This window comes from Callithrix jacchus, chromosome 16 (genome assembly GCF_049354715.1).
Source record: "Callithrix jacchus isolate 240 chromosome 16, calJac240_pri, whole genome shotgun sequence".
NCBI lineage: Eukaryota > Metazoa > Chordata > Mammalia > Primates > Cebidae > Callithrix > Callithrix jacchus.
Window position 1 is genome coordinate 46,133,129 of NC_133517.1, and position 20,672 is coordinate 46,153,800.

A 20,672-nucleotide genomic window follows, 5' to 3' on the forward strand; every position below is an offset into this window, starting at 1 on the left:
TTTTAGGAAGATCCTTTTTATTCATATAGAGAACATTTTAAGACATATTCAATTTTTTTTAAAACAAGAATTTAATGGGTTCCATGATAATGGTCACATGAGCGTCATTCCAATATAGTCATGTGTATGCCGAATGGGTGTTAAATCATTTCAAAATGGAAGGAATGTCCATCCATTTAAGAAAATCTTCAATACCAGTTTACAACAACCAAAGATGACAACAAAAGCCATTTCATGTATTTAAAATTACTTGCTACTAACTCTCAACGTATACTATATTGGAAAAATTGGTTGGAACTGACAGGCAATTTCACAGTAAGTTCCTAAATATAGCCTTGGGCCTCTTTGACACGTCTTGAGCTGGAACTATGATGAGTCATTCAAAAAGTCTTGCACCCAACAGGAAAAACTAATTGCACCCAGATCTCCCTGGTAAGAATGGGCACAGCCCAAGAACTACTGGTTCCCTCCTGGCAAGAGCAGTTGAAAAAAATCAGCTGGGGGGTTGGTTGTGTGTACTTCTTTTTAAAAATGTTTGGGCATTCACCCAGCCTGTGGCTATGACATTCTTGGGCAGGGCATGCTGGTAGTGGAAACAGTGAAGGTTATTCAAACCACTAAATTCCCAGCTATAAGGAAACTGGCTGACTTACCCCAAGCATGAGTTCTCCACCTTCTCCCTCACCACCTCCACCCCACAGCTAAAATATTAGGTCTCAGAATATAAATTACTTTAGGTCTTTATTCCAGTAGGCTACTCGAAGTGAATATTTTCTTTCTAAACCCCTAATGATCTTGATTATGAAGATTGTATGGTGTTCATAATTATCAATGTATAAATTATTCAAATTATAAATATATAAATACAGAAACAAAGCTTCTCTATTAGAAGTTGGTCAGAATGAAGATGATACAGTGAGGGATTTTAATTCATAGAATAACTTCATTATGAAAAAGTACATCTAGGATCAAAGAAAAGTTGGTGTTTTTCTACTATTAATATCAAAACAATCAATTGGCAAACACTTTGAGCTGAAGAGACCTCCTAATTGGAAGTGTGGGGCCACAAATATCTCGCCTTAAAGCAGGGGAAGTAAACAGGCCTCACTTAATGCCAACACCAATAGATTTGGAGTGAGGGCCCATAGCACCTTGCTGAGAAAGATTCTAAGGCCGTGTTGGTGATAAGTGAAAAAGGCTGTTTTCAGCCATTAGTCCTGTTTGCCTCAGGAGTGGGAATAAGGGCAAGGGCACACTTATCCTGTATTTGTCATTCCTAGGTTAAACTAATACAGTAATTAATTGAGACACCGAAATTTGAATGCAAAATCTGTCACTTAGTAGCTATGATGCTGTGGGCAAATTGCTTATTTCCTTAAGTCTCAGTTTCTTAATGTGTAAAACAGGGATGATGAAAGTACTTAATTTTACAGGGCTTTTTAAAAAGAATGTTCCAAAATATTTCAAGTGGGGTCTGGGACAGATATGTGCTCTATAAACAAAAGATACTATTATTATCATTCATGAATGATAATAAGCTTGTATCAGAGCCCTTCTGCTAAGTCATTAAGAAAAAAATAACTGTATTTAAATTAAGTTAATGGTTAAAACAATTTTTTTAAAGCACTAAACCCTGGAAGCCTAACAAGATAAAAGTGAAGCTGTTGTAGCTGAGGTTTAGCGGAAGCCCAAGGCCCACCTACTCTGCTCCAGACAGCCCAGAGAGGCATCTTCAAAGAGCCCCTAGGACCCCAGAGCACAGTTTGAAAATCCCTGAAGAAGGTTATTTAAAAGTGAAAACAATGCTCTTCTTTTGAGGTTCGCTCTGCATTTGTTAGCCACTTAAGCTTAAATAAGAAAGGTCATAGTCAGGGCAAAATGGCCAAATTTAAGGCAGAGGAAAATACACTATGAAGAAACTATTCCTGGAAGTAAAGTATTCAAAATCTGGCAGTAAATCTGTACGGTTAACATTAGAATAACAATGTCAACATCGAGATGATTTTTAGCAAATAAAATAGGATTCCAATTTATTTTAGGTTATCTTGAAGATACAGTGAGTCTTTCAGCTTTGTCTTTATATCTAAAACATAGCTAGATTTAGTTAAAAAAATTTAGCCAGAAAAATAACTTCCAAAAATCAGAAGAAAGGAAGCTAAAGGACTAAGTAGGAACTCAGAGATGAAGGCAAAGAATATATGGAACACTCATCAAGCACAAACACAAAAAGGAAAAATAAAAAGCTCCCACAATGCGTTCACTTTTAAAATTCACATTATAAATAATTAACTAGATTATTTAGATAACTCTCTATTGAAGAAAAAACAAAACGTTTCTAATAGAGCCAAATAAATATACATGATCTGAATGATACCAATATAGTGTTCTGGAGATACTAAAGAAAAAAGTATCCAATTATTCACCAACTTTACCTGCTCAAAGAAGTAAGGCCAGTTCATATGAAGCTGTAGTTTATTCTGCAACCGTTCTAAATCACATCTACAAATCAGGACAACTTTTGCTTCAGAAGTCTTTTCCATCTACTGTGCCTCATGAGAATCCCCTACATTCCCTCTCCAATGTCCATGATAGTCACGTTCATGAGCTATAACTACAACTTCTCAGAAGTCTTTAAAAGCTTTCGTCTCTGAAACTGAAATACAAAGGCCTTAAATATATGCCATGTTCTAATTATAAATTCCACAATAAAAATGCTTTAAACATACTTAAATTATTATGATGGGACTCAGTTACACAGTACACCAATCTTTAGCTTCAATTGCTTGTGATTTTTCTTTAATGGTACAATTAGGTTTTCTTTCTATGAGTGGATGTGGTTAAAAAATAAAACTGAGTAGGCCGGGCGTGGTGGCTCAAGTCTATAATACCAGCACTTTTGGAGGCTGAGGCGGAGGATGAGAGTTCAAGACCAGCCTGACCAACATGGAGAAACCCCATCTCTACAAAAAATGCAAAATTAGCCAAGCATGGTGGTGCATGCCTGTAATCCCAGCTACTCGGGAGGCTGAGGCAGGAGAATCGCTTGAACCTGGGAGGTGGAGGTTGCAGTGAGCTGAGATCGCGCCACTGCACTCCAGCCTGGGCAACAAGAGTGGAACTCCATCCCCATCTCAAAAAATAAAAATAAAAAATAAAAAAATAAAATGAGTCTCTTTCTAGCATATATAAATGCCACATCCTGCATTTGCAATTACCTCATCAGTCATCTCCAACAATGAAATATGGTGATAAAGTAGGTACTACTTTTAAAAATATACCACTAAAAGGACATTAATTACAGTATAATATATTGGAAACATTCTCAAATCTGATTTTTCAAGTTATTTACATCATAAATGCAGAAAAGAAGCTTCTAGAGTGGCAAACCAGCTAATGCAAATTTATAAATTTTCTGCTTGCAAAAAATATTGCATGTCTGTATCATCTGCACTTAGTTTCCCAACCATTAGAAGTCTTGAGTCATACTGATACTATAAGGAAATGGCTTACATTAAACATAAAACTTACAGCAAATTGGCATGATGCTACTGAGTGATAAATGCTTAAGGAGTAAAAACATTCCTTTGTCACGAGTATCAATCAATTGCTGAAAATGGCAATAAAATGAATCACCTAGACAGGCAGGATGGTCTCAGGATTCTCAGCTCTCTTATATTCATAGTAGATTTTACACCAGTAGAATAATGACATATATGGTGGTAGCTTTCAAACAGCACACAATAAGCCTTATAAAATGCATTTGGCGGCCAGGCTCGATGGCTCAAGCCTGTAATCCCAGCACTTTGGGAGCGGCAGGTGGGTCACCTGAGGTCAGGAGTTTGAGACCAGCCTGATCAACATTGAGAAACCCTGTCTCTGCTAAAAATACAAAATTAGCTGGGCATGGTGGCACATGCCTGTAATCTCAGCTACCTGAGAGGCTGAAGTAGGAGACCACTTGAACCCAGGAGGCAGAGGTTGTAGTGAGAAGAGATCGCGACATTGCACTCCAGCCCAGGCAACAGTGCAAGCCTCCGTCTCGGGGGGAAAAAAAAAAAAAAAAAAAAGGCATGTGCATGTTTATTATTAGGGAATTTCCTGACTCATATTTTAAGTTCAAAAATGTGCTAATAAGCATTAATAACTTTTAGGATGTAAATTAGCTAATGACAATATTCAAATTCTTCCATCTTAGTGACATAAATGCACTCGACATATACTCATGTTTTTCAAAATAAGGACAGTATAAAAATAAGAAAGTATCTATAATTATGAAACTATCCTGCTTTAGCTAAAGAGGACAAATGATGGGCTTGAGGGACTTTAAGTTTCATAATAAATAAATATTGAAATATTCCTCATTTCTTTTAGACTATAATCTAAAATGCAATTAAAGAAAAGCCTCTCATTTTCCATGTAATACATTTTCTAAAGGAATTGCATAATTAAATGTATGAATGTTAAAATTACACTGCCTTAAGTCAACTATGAAATTCTTGAAAGGCTGAGATTAGCAACATTTAAATTTTTATATCAAACTACAAACTTAATCTTAACATAGGATTATACTTGCTTCTCCAAGATAAGTGTTATACCAGTGCCAACAAATTAATATCCTAGTATATAAAAAATAATTCTACTTGCCTCTCTCTAAAATATTTTTGGACATCAATTTTTCACATCAAATATTCAATTCTTAGTCTTAAAATGGAAAGTAGGCTGGGCTCTGTGGCTCATGCATGTAATCCCAGCACTTTGAAAGGCCGAGGTGGGCGAATCACCTGAGGTCTGAAGTTCGAGACTAGCCTGACCAACATGGAGAAACCCCGTCTCTACTAAAAATACACAATTAGCTGGGTGTGGTGGTGACTGCCTGTAATCCCAGCTACTTGGGAGGCTGAGGCAACAGAATGGCTTGAACCTGGGAGGCAGAGGTTGCAGTGAGCCAAGATGACAACATTGCACTCCAGCCTGGGCAACAGGAGTAAACCTCTGACTCAAAAAAAAAAAAAAAGTAAAGCATTCAACTGAAAAAGGGTTAACAGCATGGGGTTCTCACATTATTCTTACTGGGTGTGGTGGCTCACACCTGCACTTGGGAGGCCAAGGCAGGAGGACTGCATGAGGTCAGGAGTTGGACATCAGCCTGGACAACACAGTGTAACTTTGTCACTACAAGAAAAAAAAAACAAAAAAACAAATTAACTGGGAGTGCTGGTGCATGCCTGCAGTTCCAGCTACTCAGGAGGCTGTGGCAAAAGGATCACTTGAACTTAAGAGTTCAAGGCTACAGTGAGCTACAATCCGAGCCACTGCACTTTAACTTGGGCAACAAAGCAAGATCCTCTTAAAAGAAAGAAAACCTAGAGTATTGTCTTTTAAAGGCATGGAAAAATTTTAAGATCCTAAGCACTTCTCTCTTCCTATCTCCACTGTTACATAAAACCATTATGTGGTAGGCTCACACTTAATCTTCGTGGCTTCAGGGGATGGAATGATTATCGAGTGGAAGTTGTAGAGAGGCAGATTTCCACCTTCCTCAATGTAGGGAAGAATAGGACCACAAGATAATATAACCTGTTAGATGAGGTAGTAAGTGGCAGGTGAACATTTACTGCATGAGTTCAAGCAGAGGCTGGATAAAGTACAGAGTATTTGTTTCTAACATTCCTTCTGCTCTAAGACTCTATTGATCTTAGTTAACAGAGACACATACATGTTGGTGAGATGACGAAGTCAGCTGGACATCACCTCATCAAAGTGTTCACATGGCTGGCATGCATTAAATGTCTTCAGAAAAACAGAGGTTATAATTTTTCTAAAAGTGACGTTACTATGCAACATCAGCCCATGGTGAGACTCCCTACAGTTAAATGTAAATCTAAAGACCTTGAGGACCTCTAACAAAAACTAAAGAACTGGGACCCAAGTTAGGATTGTGACTGAATATCCATCATGCACCAAGCAACAGTGCATAGTATCATTTACATGTTTGCAAGCTCCAAAGAGATCAGGGATAAAATTACCAGAGTTTGAGCCACTGTGATCAATGAAACGGAATAACACCAATGGAAAGAACAATGGGAAAGAGTGTCTAGCCAGGAGGATCACTTGAGCCTAAGAGGTGATGGCTGCAGTGAGCTGAGATCACTGCACTCCAGCCTGGGTGACAGAGTGAGACCCTATCTCAAAAAAAACACAAAGAATGCCCAACAAAGAAATAGGGGAATACCAATGCTTTCAGGGTCAAATAGGAGGGTTATCTCAAGGAAACTAGTCATTAATAATGCTAAATGATGCAGAGTGGGGTGTGGACTTGACGATTAGCCACTAAGGGCCTTTTGGAGGGTAGTTTTACTAAAATATTGAAGACAGAATCTAGACTGTGTGTTATGGGTTGGACAGTGTATGGAATGCCCACATCTTAAGTGGTTATGTTTTCCTCAGAGTTATGTATCTTTCCTGATTATATTTGACATTCCTGATGGGACAGGATCTCATTAAACAGGAAGAACAGAACTTTTTCTACAACCCTTATAATCAAACTACTTCTGATTAATATTAGCCTTAATATTATGGGAAAACTCTTGAACCATTTAGATCAATGTTGAACTTGTGTTTTAAATAGAAATGTTCTGACTCTAAAGAGTTGTGCTCAGCACTGAATTTGTACATTTGGCATGTACTTACTGAGAGTCTACTGTTGCACGCGAGTGGGCAACACAAAGACTACAAGATGGTCCTCAATTAGGGCTTACAATGGGCAATCAGTGTGTCTGAAACAATGACTTAAAGGTTTATTATTCAGTTTGGTCTTTAGTCTTGGGAGCTTATTGGGGGCTTGATGAAAAGCATTTTTCAGGTCAGCTATTTTAACTCACAAACAGCATTTTCAAGCTATGGCCAAGATGACTGACAAATCTTATTTACTGACCTTTATTCATGAATGTAGATATGAATCAAAGATACCCAAGTTTTGAAAGGCTATAGAATGTCTATATTAGGCCAGGCGTGGTGTCTCAAGCCTGTAATCCCAACACTTTGGGAGGCCGAGGCGGGTGGATCACAAGGTCAAGAGATCGTGACCATCCTGGTCAACATGGTGAAACCCCGTCTCTACTAAAAATACAAAAATTTAGCTGGGCATGGTGGCGGCGTGCCTGTAATCCCAGCTACTCAGGAGGTTGAGGCAGGAGAATTGCCTGAACCCAGGAGGCGGAGGTTGAGGTGAGCCGAGATCGCACAATTGCACTCCAGCCTGGGTAACCAGAGCGAAACTCCATTTCAAAAAAAAAAAAAAGTCTATGTTATAGTGCTCAAGGTTGAAGCATGATTCAAAGAGCAAGACTCTTTTAACATAGTATGGCAACAACAGGGTCTAAATTAGCCAATAATTTTTATCAGCAAGTGAAAGTCTCCTCTCATGAAGTTCTGCATGTTATTTCTGAGTAAGATGTATTATTTCTTTCATCTAGGAACCAGGGTGTCATGGAGGGGGTGGTGCAGGGAGAAATGCCTTGGGTATTGAGATATGGTGTAACTAAATTCCTATTAAGATCTTACTGTTTAATTCCAGCTGAAATGGTGAGGTATCCTTTGCAGCTAAAATTTTGCCATTAAAGTCTCTGCAACTCAAGATTTGTAACTCTGGAAAGGAATAATTCCTTGATGTTAGGAAGGCACATCATTTTTCATTGTATGTATTACAGGGACAAAGTGTGGGGGAAGGGGAACCTATAGATCGGGTGTCAGCAAACTGTGGCTTGCTGCCTAATTTTGTAAATAAACATTACAATGAAACCTTACAATCCACTTCCATATTGTCTATGGCTGCTTTTGTGCCACAACAGCAGAGTTAAAACAGTTGTCATAGAAACCTTATGGCTCGCCAAACCAAAAGTATCTGGTCCCTTACAGAAAGTTTGGTAATTCCTATGTACATCAAATAATTCTAAAAAGCAAAATACACCATATATTTGATAGGCAATAGAAATATATCCAGAATTATATATTCCAAACAGTGAGACATTGGAATTTTAAACACTTATTAAACATTTGATACGTTAGGAGATTCATTTTGGATGGTGTAAATATGCTATGCTTTTTTAAATTAAAAAAACACATTAAGGCTGCGTGTGGTGGCTCACGCCTCTAATCCTAGCACTTTGGGAGGCCAAGGCGGTAGGATCATTTGAGGTCAGGAGTTTGAGATCAGCCTGGCTAACATGGTGAAACCACGTCTCCACTAAAAATAAAAAATTAGCCGGGCACGGTGGTGCATGCATGTAATCCCAGCTACTTGGGAGGCTGAGGCAGGAGAATCGCTTGAACCCGGAAGGTGGAGGTTGCAGTGGGCAGAGATCATGCCACTGCACTCCAGCCGGGGGGACGAAAACAAAACAAAAACACATTAAAATTTAATACAGGAAAAAAAATTGAATACAGATACTTAGGCTATCACTTTCCTTGAAAATATAGATGCTTATAATTTCATCCTGTAAGGTGATTTTTCTCTACTCCCCTGAAAAAAAGTGTGAAATGAGCATTAACCATTAAGTACCTGCAATTTTAGTGAACTGCCTTATTGGACAGGAAAACCCTTAAGTCTTTAAACACTCTCCGTTATCTACGCCCCTAAAATGGTAGGTAGACTGTATTGTGTCACTTTCCCTGAGTACACACCAAGTCTTCTAAGAGCTTTTCTAGTTCTACACTTATCCAATATCGCTGACAGAAACAAGAAGCACTTAAGAAATATATTCTTATCCTAGAAAAAGACGTAACTGTCAAACATTAACATCTTTCTATGCTTACCAATTAATATCAAAACCTCAAGCACATGCCAAAATTAACAGTTAACATCTTTTTCCCAAAAGGATGTAGTGCATTTTTAAGGTAAAATTATTTCCTTTTATTATGTTGAAGGGGGACAATGTAAAGTGCTGTCTGTAGGCATTCTTAACTTAATCTGCACTATTTTATATTAATCTTTATCCTGCTACCTGTCACCCCTCCCACACACTCCTGCTTGTAAAAATACCTGATACAAGGCCCGGTGCTTGAAACCTGGGAGGCAGGGGTTGCGGTGAACCGAGATTACACCATTGCACTCCAGCCTGGGCAACAAGAGCAAAACTCCATCTCAAAAAAAAAAAGCTGATACAAAGGGCCTTTTTGGTATAATTTCCTATTTGTCTAATTTTTCACCTTTCCCCATCCCAACTGACTTGCAGTACAGTAATAATTGAGACCATTATATACCCTATAGTCTCATTATCCATCAAAGGGCCTAGCCATTTTCTCACAAGTGGGTATTCAATGTGTATCTGTGGAAGAGTCCACAGAATGAAACAGGAGCTCACATTTGGGCGTGGTACGAGTCACCAGGAGCAATGAAAGACCAGCACAGAACAGGGTGCCGGAGAGGCAACCACCTTCAAAAGGCAAATACAGGATATAAATTTAGAATGAATCCTGGCTCTAAAACACTGCCTTCAGTCTAATGTAAGATTTTAGTAAAAACATCTTTATGCCTATGAGATCATTAAACCTATTATTTTTAGGCAAATATACGACTACCAAAACCATACCTACATATGTAAAATTTTAGACTTCACCGTAGGTAAAGTTTTAAAATACTTTCTTCAAATTTCCTACTCTGGGATGCTCTTTCAATTCCTACATTTGCTATTATTTGGAATGGGCACGTTTTAATAATGATTTAGGTGACAACTACTTGAAAAACTAGTGTGGCAAGATCTACTTTGGAGAATTACCCATGTCTGTACATAAATGCCACCATCCCAGTTTAGAAACCCAGATGCCACAAATATCCAAGATTACTTGAAAACGAAACAGGTGGACAGATACTAGCTTCACATACCTTTTACATGAATACATCTTTCATATGGCAAAACATAAATGCCAAAACCCAGGATCTCTTCACAAAAATCATATTGGCAATTGAAATATCGGGTCATTTTAAAATATCTTTATTGATATATCGTTGCACTCTACATCAACTCAGTAAATACTTTTGAGCACAAGCTATGTGCTAAATACTATTTGAGTGTACTTTGGAATCTTCTGATTCCAAACTTTTCCCTAATCTCAAATATTTAGAGTTTGGTACAGGAAAAATACTGAAATGGAAGTTCAGGAGTCCCCTGGGTCCTAAAACTGACTGGAATCACTGTAGCAGCCTCTCTGGGTATGTATGCTTCATTAGTCTCTTACAACCTCTTTCAACCTAAGTAGTTCTACAATAATCTTGAAACGATTTTCCGTATTATCTCACCAACTGTTAGGACCTGTGCCAAGAAGACTGTCTTGTTTAGCTTCCACTAAGATTCTAATACATACCTAATTACACTTGGAAGATTAGCTTTTTTCTTATAGCCAAATTTAAGACTGGTCGTGGTGGGAAAAAATAATCTGGCTGACAGTAAGAAGGCAGTATTAATAGCAGTTATCCAATCTGTAATATTTCACTCACTTTATAATTAGCTGAATAGATTTCCTATAGTTCACTTTCTTTAAACTTCAGAAAGACAGTTATGTCACAGCCTAAATTCTGAAGTACCTTTAATTTTCTTACCTAAACATAGATCCAGTAATTCGATTTCCTACACCTGTTCCCAAACAATGGTCTGTGGTTATTTGTGGTGAAAAAGTAGCTCAGGTAGTGATTTTTCGATTAAGCTAAACTTGGTATCTAAATTCTTGATTTCCTCAATTATGTCCTTTTTAGTGTCAAAACATCCTTCATCCAGTACTTATAAACACAAAATTTTATCATTTTAGAATTTTGTTGACTAAGCAACAAAAAGTAACTACAAGGGTCGCAAGACCTAAAGAAACTAAACAAAAACCCAACTGTAAAACAGGAATGTTTGGTCAATACTGCCGTAGCCAAAACGATTAAGTAATCTCTTTCACTTTATGTAGAGAGTGGCAAACCATTTTCTGAAGCAGCCCCATTTCATCTTTGGATAATTAAAAACCAGTTTTAAATCTTGAGCCAATGGTCCCAATCATGACCTCTTAGAAACACAGAGAAAGTACTCTCACTTACTCATGCCTCATGACAGCTCTTCCCATTTTTAAAGATACTAGGTATTATAATGCCGTGTGGGCTCCCTTTATTGTGCCCTTCCCCAAACAAAATCAAGGAACTCCTATTTTTCTAAGTAAAGTCTGAATATCTGGCCACTTCCAATTTCCTTTGCTCTAACTTTGAAATAACCTAAAAAGCTATGTTTTCTCTACATTAATAAAGTTTCAAAGACTTTATAATATCACAGAATTACTTGCAGTCATCAGTCCGCAAATATACAACATGGGATGAAGCAGTTTACCTTTGCTTTTCAACCCATTTCCAAGATTATGCACAAATGTAAATTACAGGGGAATTTTTAATATTTCCTAAAACTTGTAGAGAATCTTAAAAGATACTGACTACAAATCACCACTATTAATTAAAGCAGGATTACTTGGAGGTAGTTTATCATTTACACATTTTCATATAAAAACATACAAATAACAAAAAAACCCTTATTCTATAATTCAAACTTGTAAGCCTGAAGTACAAAGATAACTGAATTTTACATAAGTCAAAGTTCATCAAGTTGTTCCCCTCACCCCAGTTAGTCTAAATTAGTACCCTTGCAAAGAAATCTGAATTAAATATCAGTCAATAAAATTCACAAAGCCAGAAGCAGTTTAGTGCTCACAAGTTTATATTTTTAGGTTTGATAAAGATTCTTGTGTATTTTCTAAATACACAAACAAAACAGCTTCGGAAGTTTACATACATGTCTTAGGACACTTATATTAGGTAGGTAATTTACATTTTAAAAAGTTGGTCTTCGTAAAAGATCTTCCCAAAGAGCTTTTACAACAGCAGGCAGAAGTGTTCTTTTATGTTTACAGTGTTCAAAATGCTGATTCTCCCACTACATAGTGGCCTCAACCATTGCTCTCAACCCAAAATACTGTTCTCAATAGCTAGTGTACTTCAAATTTAAGTACCCAATGTCATAAAATTCAGGGCTAGAAAACGTCTTTTGAAGTGTGCTTATCCCTAACACATTTTAAAATATCTAGAATTCTTCAACTTCAGTTGAAAGCAGGGATACAGCAGGAAAAAAAAACTTTCCATTTTAAGTCCTAAAGTGACTAAACACCTGTTAGTTCTAAGTGTGGAAATTATGTACCGTAGTTAAGTTTAAGGATCTGGGTGACTGAACGGCACAAAAACTGGGGTTTATATCTAGTTCTTCAGATAAAAAACCATCCTTTTATAAAATTAAAATGCCACAGCCGGTTAAGAGCATGTGCTACACTGATGTGTCTTAATATAGTCAAAGTGACAAAACAACTGCTTTATGAGGAAAGAGTAGTAGTAAGGAAATTTGTTGGGGGAGGAAAGACACTCAAAATTCTAAACACAGCTGTCTTATAAGAAATATATAAATCCACAGACAGACTCCTTTAAAAGCTGGAATTCTACAAGAGTTGTTTATAATGAGGCAGCAATAGAGCCTCCTTGAAAGAGTACGGGCTTCAGAATCAGACGTGGATTGCTTCTTGGCCTTTTGGCTAAGATCAAGTGCAGAATCACACGTGGTCAAATCCCAGCTCTATCACAGCTGTGTTAAATTAGCCAAGTTTCTGAATTTCTCTGAGTCTTTCCTCTATAAAATGGAGACAATTAGCACCTACCTTATAGAAAATTACGGTAAAATCATGTATACAGCACAATGGCAAGTGTGGCACTCAAAAGAAAAAAAAAAAGACTGGTAATTTTTTGAATCATTTTTCAGAAAAATGAATCCAAACCCTTCATGCTATGTTCAGAAAATCCTAAAAAATATAAATAATGCTTAAGTTTCAAAATTTAAGATTTTTAAAAACATATTTTCCATCACACATTCCCCCATGAGATACTACTACTCCAGTCATATTTAGGCCGTTTATACCATTTTCTATTCATATTAATGCCCAAGTCCTAATCGTTTCATTTCCCATTTTCTCCTTCCTTCCCCCCCCCCTTTTTTTTTTAATTATTTCTTTTTCCTCTTGGTTCTTATTAAACAACTTTAAGATGTGTTATGTACCTATTATGTACCAGTGTTCTAAGCACTTTACATGAATTAACTCATTTAGCTCACTCTTCTCCATTATTAGGAGGGCTGTGACTAACCCAGCTAGTGTTTTCCCCCAATTTCAGAGCTACTCATTACTGCTCAGTTTCCCCTTCCTATGTTTCTTTTTAAAACTCTTAATTCCTAGTGTGCTAATTAGCAAAATATCTAGTCAGTGACAAAAATGAACAGGGGTCCATATGGAAGTATCTGTCTCTGAGAACTAAGAAATAATGCACAATCTTGATTTATAAGATGGTCTGTAATTACAGAGTTAATATGAAAGAAAGTTTTATACTCCTTCATTAAAATTAAAAGCTCTAAAATACTTTCATTTAAAATATGAATTACAAGAGACAACTTTGCCAAATGTTAACATAATTCTGCCAGAGATCCACAGACAAAATTATGAGTATTCCATTGTTACCTCTGAGACCAATTTTAAGTTCTTGGTATCTATCAACTTCCTGAAATTGTACTGTAAGTCAGAAAAAGAATATACTTAAAAAAATAGAAATGTCCAGTAGTATACCTTAGTACTAAAACTATTTTTTAAAAAGATCTAGATGGGAAAAGGCAGTCCCTCAAGATCATGAAACGAAATAAGTTAAGCAGTCAGCAAGTAGAAAAATCTGTCAATTCTGTTTCTGGTAAAATGTTTACTTCAAAGAAATTTAATAGGCTGAGGCTAATATATTCAAGAGTATAAACACTTTTCCTTTGGATTACCTAAAAAACAAACTTTTAAAGTATCATATTTCAATTGACTAAAAATATAGCCAAATCTGTCACAACACAACATAAAAGGTAATGGACAATTATAGAATATTTTAAATTAACAGTAACAAGCCATCTACATCAAACCTTATTTCCAACTAAAACCAAACAAAAGCACAACAATCCCGTAGTGTACCAAGTGTGTATTTCAATTTACTGTATGCAATCTAACAAAAATTTGGTCATAATTTACCAGATATACATAAATGATTTAAGTAGTAAAAGAAATTCAGCTTCAAGAGAGTAAGTTCATATTCTGAGGAAAAGTAAAAGTACATTAAGAATATAAAGCCAAGTCCAGTTTCTATGCAATAAGTGAACTGTAGTCTAATAAAGCAGATTTAGGTGATTTTTAGATATATATCTTTTTTTCTTTAATATATATTTATATATAGACAGATCTACCAATTGTAAACTAGTTTATTTAAAGGAAGGGGATAAATGGGATGAAAGAAGTCTTTATACTATACTTACATATTCACAAAGAACATTTTACGTTTAAAATACTTTTTCATTCATAGTATCTTTGCCCAACTAATTTCTACCAGAAATACATTTTACTCATTTGTCTAGAACATTAAGATGTACTCATCCATTTTAAACAAAAATCAAACCAAAACTATTTGTATCTGTCAGGTTTACAGTTGTGTAGAAACTACAATACAGATGACAAAAGCTGCATCTAACCATGTAACTGTAATTTATCTTTGATTTATCTAAGCAGAAACATCATTGTCTAACAAACCATTATTCTACTGAAATCAGAGACAATGATAGGGCTTGTCTCTTAAAAAACATCAACTTTTCAACTTTGATCAGATGGAGCACCAAAGGGATTATATATCTGTCAAAGTATCTTTGCAATTTTTTTCCCACATAACTAGCATAATTTAGTTACCTGATATAAAATAGGAAAATATACTCAATTTTTATTTAAAAGAAAGCTGAAAATATGACATCCCTCAATCTTATATAATATACAGTATGCTCATAATGTCATACATGTTAATATGTGAAATGCTGCTGAGAGTTCCACAAACAGCTAATTCATGTCACCAGGCTAAGTAAATCTGACAATTTCATCTCAATGTCACCCTTTTGTACCCTGAAGAATTTAGAGAATAAAGCTTCTCAGTATATGATTTCTGAGACTGTTGAAACATGGTGACTACTATAACGACTGTATCAAGGTGAGTGACTTCAAAGAACAGAAAAAAATAAGTTATTGATCATAATTTCCAAATAATATCCCAGTAAGTATAAAACAATAAGAGAATGCTCATTTTGTGTTAATTTTAATGACAAAAAAGACACAGGGGCAAAAACCTGATATTTCACTCATATTGCATAACAAGCTAACCAAACTGGACATGGTGGATAGATTATAAAACAAATCATCTTAATTATCTCTATGATTTTTCTTTTAATTAGGCCTTTCAAATACGACTGAGGTATAGTACACTGGCAAAAATAAAGAGGCAAACAAGAATAGTGACAAAGTAACAGATACCCAAAACCGAATACCATGTCAGCAAACATTATAGTAACCATTTATCAGATTAGAGCAGCAGAAGAAAGTTACTTCTAAATCATAATCATTTTAGTGGTATTTGTCAACTTCGCCACGGTAACTTCGCAACATCATTCTTCACTTGTGAAGTAGTAAAATTCATGTCAGAAAGGAAGGGGGGATATGGAGGAAGTCAGTTAATTCATTCCAATAAATTACCTCTCCAGTTCTTATAAACATGCCCATCAGCACAAAATTGAGAAATAATACCTAAGACTAGAAGAGACTTGGTTTAAGTTATGAAGCAAATTAAAATGGAAAAATACAAGAAAATAGAACCAATGGGGTTGAAAAAGCCCCACACTGAAAATCTGTATTAAAAAAAATAAAATTAATAAAAATAAAAATAGAAACAAAACTCTACTAGTACAAACTAGCCTGAGTGGTTTGATGGACAAAGTGATTGGGTCAATTGTCACCGTACTTCCATAAATGGATTTTCTCCACTCATGTTAAAGTAGCACATGAATGTAAGCTCTTTAAGGATTATTTTCATAGGACCCAAATAGTTACTGTATATTGTATAAATAAAAAATATTTTACTTTGATAACTGACTGAGTATGTGGGGACTCCATATAATCCAACCACATGGTTGTCTGCTGTATAGTCCTGTGCAAATATTAAAAAAAATTTTTTTTTGCTATAAGGCTTTGACCCTACAGTTTTCACAGCAACATAACTACTATCCAGCATGTACCATTATTTTGCAAGCCTTCAAGTTCAACAATCCAAATTGTCGCTTCATATTAGGTCCAAATGCAGCATCCTTGAGGAGTATAGTAGGTCAGTTAATCATCTAGAGACATACAAACTTCTCCTGATTCATCCCATCGAGAGGGATCATTCTGATCTTCTCCATCATCAACTAGCTCTTCATCAGCTTCTCCTACTTCATTCTCCTCGTATTCTTCATCCCGAGGGAATTCTGTATCCTGTCCCTGATCTACACCTTCTTGCCCTCCTGGTTGTGATTTATCTGCACAGTCTACACAAACACCGTAACGTCGAGATCCATGTCTTATTCCAACACTGGCTGCTAACATGAAGATCTTCTTACACACCATACATTTGTATTTTTTATCCTTTTTATGCACCTAATTGAAGGGGGGGGAAAATCCAATATAAGGCTATTATATATAATAGAATGCATTTGACCCACTCAAACCACACATTTAATGAGTAAATACCACTGTTTCTCTGTTAAAAGCTCATTATCAGTTCCTAAGTCAAACTCTTTGTCTAAAGCAATTTAAGAGACAATCTTCCTTATATTCACAATTAACTGTTTAAATCCCTTTAAACTTCACTGACATCAATATAGTTTATCTCAAAAATCAGGTGTATTTAAAGTTACCTACCAGGGAATGTCTTTTTACATGTTCTCTTCGAGTAAACAGTTTTCCACAAATATCACAGCTAAATGATCTCACTCCTGTGTGAATGAGCAAGTGCCTTTTTAGTGTTCGTCTGTATTTGGCTACATAGCTACAGTGAGGGCATTTTAACTTGTTCATGATTAGAGATGATTCACCTATGAGAATTAACAAAAAAACAAAGTGCTTATTACACATTAAATAGAAAACTCGCTATCAAAACTTATTTCTACCCCTGAGAACAGCAATTGACATGGAGCTACTGCTATTTGGTTTTTTAAAAATGCACAATATGCAAGCTTTTAATTGTTAACAGTTATTTAACAAGTAATTCTGTACTTGTTTAGTTGACTAATACTTGCCATTTTCCCAAGTTTCTTGTTTTGGCCAAGATTCTGGCAATAATCCATACTTGAAATCATTTGAAGCACCTGGTATCAATCCATACTTGAAATCATTTGAAGTACCCGGTATCAATCCATACTTGAAATCATTTGAAGGACCAGGCATCAAACCATACTTGAAATCATGTGAAGTACCTAGTACAAGTAAGAATTCTGAATTAATAATGGTAATAAGTATCTGTCTCTTCATTAGAGTCAAAAAAACATATATCCTATGAGCATTATAACTTCATAATGAGTTAAATAAAACTGTATTTTAGTCTAACATTGAGAAGTCTTCCTACTTTATTATCACAATAAAACAAAATACTATTCAACTACAGAAGAAATTCAGTTAAAAAACAAATCCTGGACCAATCACAGTGGCTCATGCATGTAATCCCAGCACTTTGGGAGGCTGAGGCAGAAGGATCGCTTGAGCCCAGGAGACTGCAACCAGCCTGGGCGACAATGGCGAGAAACTCCATCTCCATCTATACAAATTTTTTTTTTTAAAGTAGCTGGATATGGTGGTGTGCTAAGTCCCAGCTACTTTAGACAATCATTTGAGCCCAGCGGTTGCAGTGATTCAAGATCACGACTGCCCTTCCGGCTGGGTGACACAGTGGCACCCTGTCTCAAAAAAATTAAAAGTAGGGGGAGAGAAAGAAAATAACATGAATATCATTTAATCACGTAGATGCCACAAGAAATTACCCTTTTAAAGGATAGGTACATTTATACCATAACTCCTAAGAGTTGCTTTTTCTAACTACTACTCTATCACTCAAGATTGTATCACCCTGAAGACCAGCTGTCAAATAGGATATTCTCCTTATTACAAACCCAGGACAGGCACATAATTTTAAGATGAACTGGTTCAGAAAAACAGACTGAGAATAAAGCATACATACAGGATAATTACAAATTTAAGTTCTATTACTAGATCTTTGTTGTTTCAGACATATTAGGGCAAGGTAACTGAATGCTTTCAGGATTCGGTGAAATTTCTTTCTTTCTAACTCAATCCTTATATAAAATAATGTGCAGAAAATAGAAGGAAAACAGAATAATAGATGTCCCTAAGATCTTCAGATTAGCAAGGGCAGGAATTATATCCACTGAATTTAACTCCATCTTTAATGTAATTTGTTGGACCAGGAATGTTTTGGCAACAGGAATATGTCCAGACTCCTCCACAACTATTGCCACCCTGATCCAATCAATCATGTGCTCTACCCCCTGGACTGTTTTCAGTAGCCATCACCAACTTGTCTCCCTGCTCTGTTTTCAGCAGAAGTCATAGATTCTTTTAAAACACTACCTTAAGGCAGGTTACCACTCAGCTTACAAGGCTACAAATACTACCCACCTCGAAGTAAAAGCTGGAAGACTTTCAATATCCTCCAAAGCCTTACCTGGTGGAACTATGACTTCCAATCAATCACCTTTTCAGTCACTCCATTCCAACCATACTGACCTCTGCGCTAGTCCTCCATGATAAACATGCTCCCAATTCAAAGCATTTATGTTTTCCTCTGCCTGAAACACTCCTTGCCAGGATATATGCATAGTTCACTCAAGCAGCAATAATCCACTTTTCCTCCCATGGGCATCACGGTTTTAAAAGTAAAAGAATGTTTACCCAAATGGATTTCCTAAGAATCATTTCACATATATGTTCCCAGACAAGTTGTCCCTCTTAAAAATTAAGATTCCTGCCAGGCACAGTGGCTCACACCTGTAATTCCTGCACTTTGGGAGGCTGAGGGTGGCAGACCACAAGGTCAAGAGATCAAGACCATCCTGGCCAACATGGTGATACCCCCATCTCTATTAAAAATACAAAAATTACCTGGGCATGGTGTTGCACGCCTGTTGTCCCAGCTACTGGGGAGGCTGAAGCAGGAGAACGGCTTGAACCTGGGAGGCGGAGTTTGCAGTGAGCGCAGATCACACCACTGTACTCCAGCCTGGTGACAGAGCAAGACTCCGTCTCAAAAAAAGATTCTGGCTGGTCCGATGGTAGTGGGTTATCAGAACTTATTAACATTAGTGTCACTAAAGTTGGTATGCAATCCCCCACTGCTAAATTCAACTGGCTTAAAAATAAAAAAGATTCCTTTTTGGTGAAAGTCTTAATACCCAGCAAAGTAAAAATGTCTCTGAAGTATTTTAAAACTGCCCATCAGAGGCTGGGCACCGTGGCTCATGCCTGTAATCCCAGCAACAAGGTGGGTGGGTCACCTGAGGTTGGGAGTTTAAGACCAGTCTGAACAACATGGAGAAACCGTCTCTAATACAAAAAATACAAAATTAGCTGGGCATGGTGGCACATGCCTGTAATCCTAGCTACTCGGGAGGCTGCGGCAGAATGGCTTGAGCCCGGGAGGCAGAGGCTGGGGTGCGCCAAGATGGTGCCACTGTACTCAACTCCAGCCTGGGCAACAAGACCAAAACTCCATTTTTAGAAAAAAGCACATCATTACTATTACTGTAAACGGTATTGTACTTGGAATACCTTCACCAGTTTCTGATGTAAAGAAAGCCTCCTGAACCCACAGTTACATATAATTCAACTACAACTCATTATTATAGTTGCACCTAGTTAGTGTTTGGGAATAAGTACTAAGAATCCTAAAGTGAGGCATTTCTGTGTGTGGGATAAAGAATGGGATGGAGGTGGTAGCCTGTGGAGGTCAACCTACTTTTAGTTTCACAATTCTAAATAAAGTTACAACTTTATGATTCATATTTCTTGCCTAAATCAGTACAAAGCTAAACTCCAAGAGAGCAAGAACTGTGCCTATCTTCCTCGCTTCTGTTTTTCTATTGTCTAAGACATATATGCTGCTCTCCAATTACTTGTGGAATAAATGTTATCTAGAAAATGCCAATATGTACTTCTGACTTGCTCAAAATACTTAGAAAACAAGTATCAAAAGACATGTCAGATGTTCTAATATCTACAATTAAATATTATTCACAACATCTAAGAGTAAGGAAATAGGCCAGGCACAGTGGCTCATGCCTATCATCCCAGTACTTTTAGAGGCTGAGGTGGGAGGATAGCTTGAGCCCATGAGATTCAGACCAGCCTGGGTGACAGAGCGAAGCCCCATCTCAACAGAAAAAGGAAACAGAATATCCCTAAAACAATTCATAAACTGAAAATCCAAGATTTACCAACCAAATGGAGAGCAAAAATAAATAAATAAATAAATGGCAGGAGTTGCAATTCTCGTATCGGATAAAATAGATTTTAAAGCAACAAAGATATAGTGGTAAAAGGATCAATGCAACAACAAGAGCTAACGATCCTAACACCCAGATACATAGAGACTTAGATTCAATGAGACAGAAAATTAATAAGGATATCAAGGACTCAAACTCAGATCCGGAATAAGTAAACTTAATAAATAT

At 36.6% G+C, this 20,672-nt stretch overlaps 1 protein-coding gene across 5 annotated transcripts in view; it reads right to left on the reverse strand.

Moving 5' to 3' along the window:
- The window catches only part of ZBTB10 (zinc finger and BTB domain containing 10), a 52,215-nt gene continuing 31,543 nt past the window's right edge, over nt 1-20,672 (reverse strand). The window contains exons 4-8 of one of the 5 annotated variants that reach the window (XM_078353634.1): nt 17,229-17,405; nt 16,852-17,024; nt 7,564-16,587; nt 5,071-5,172; nt 1-2,653 (exon numbers count right to left, since the gene is read on the reverse strand). In XM_078353634.1, the coding sequence (XP_078209760.1) occupies nt 16,282-16,587; nt 16,852-17,024; nt 17,229-17,405 (656 nt within the window). In that variant the 3' untranslated portion in view covers nt 1-2,653; nt 5,071-5,172; nt 7,564-16,281. Of the gene's footprint in view, nt 2,654-5,059; nt 5,173-7,563; nt 16,588-16,851; nt 17,025-17,228; nt 17,406-20,672 lie in introns of all 5 variants that reach the window. The other 4 variants (XM_078353632.1, XM_078353637.1, XM_078353636.1 and 1 more) reach the window with 4 other exon arrangements.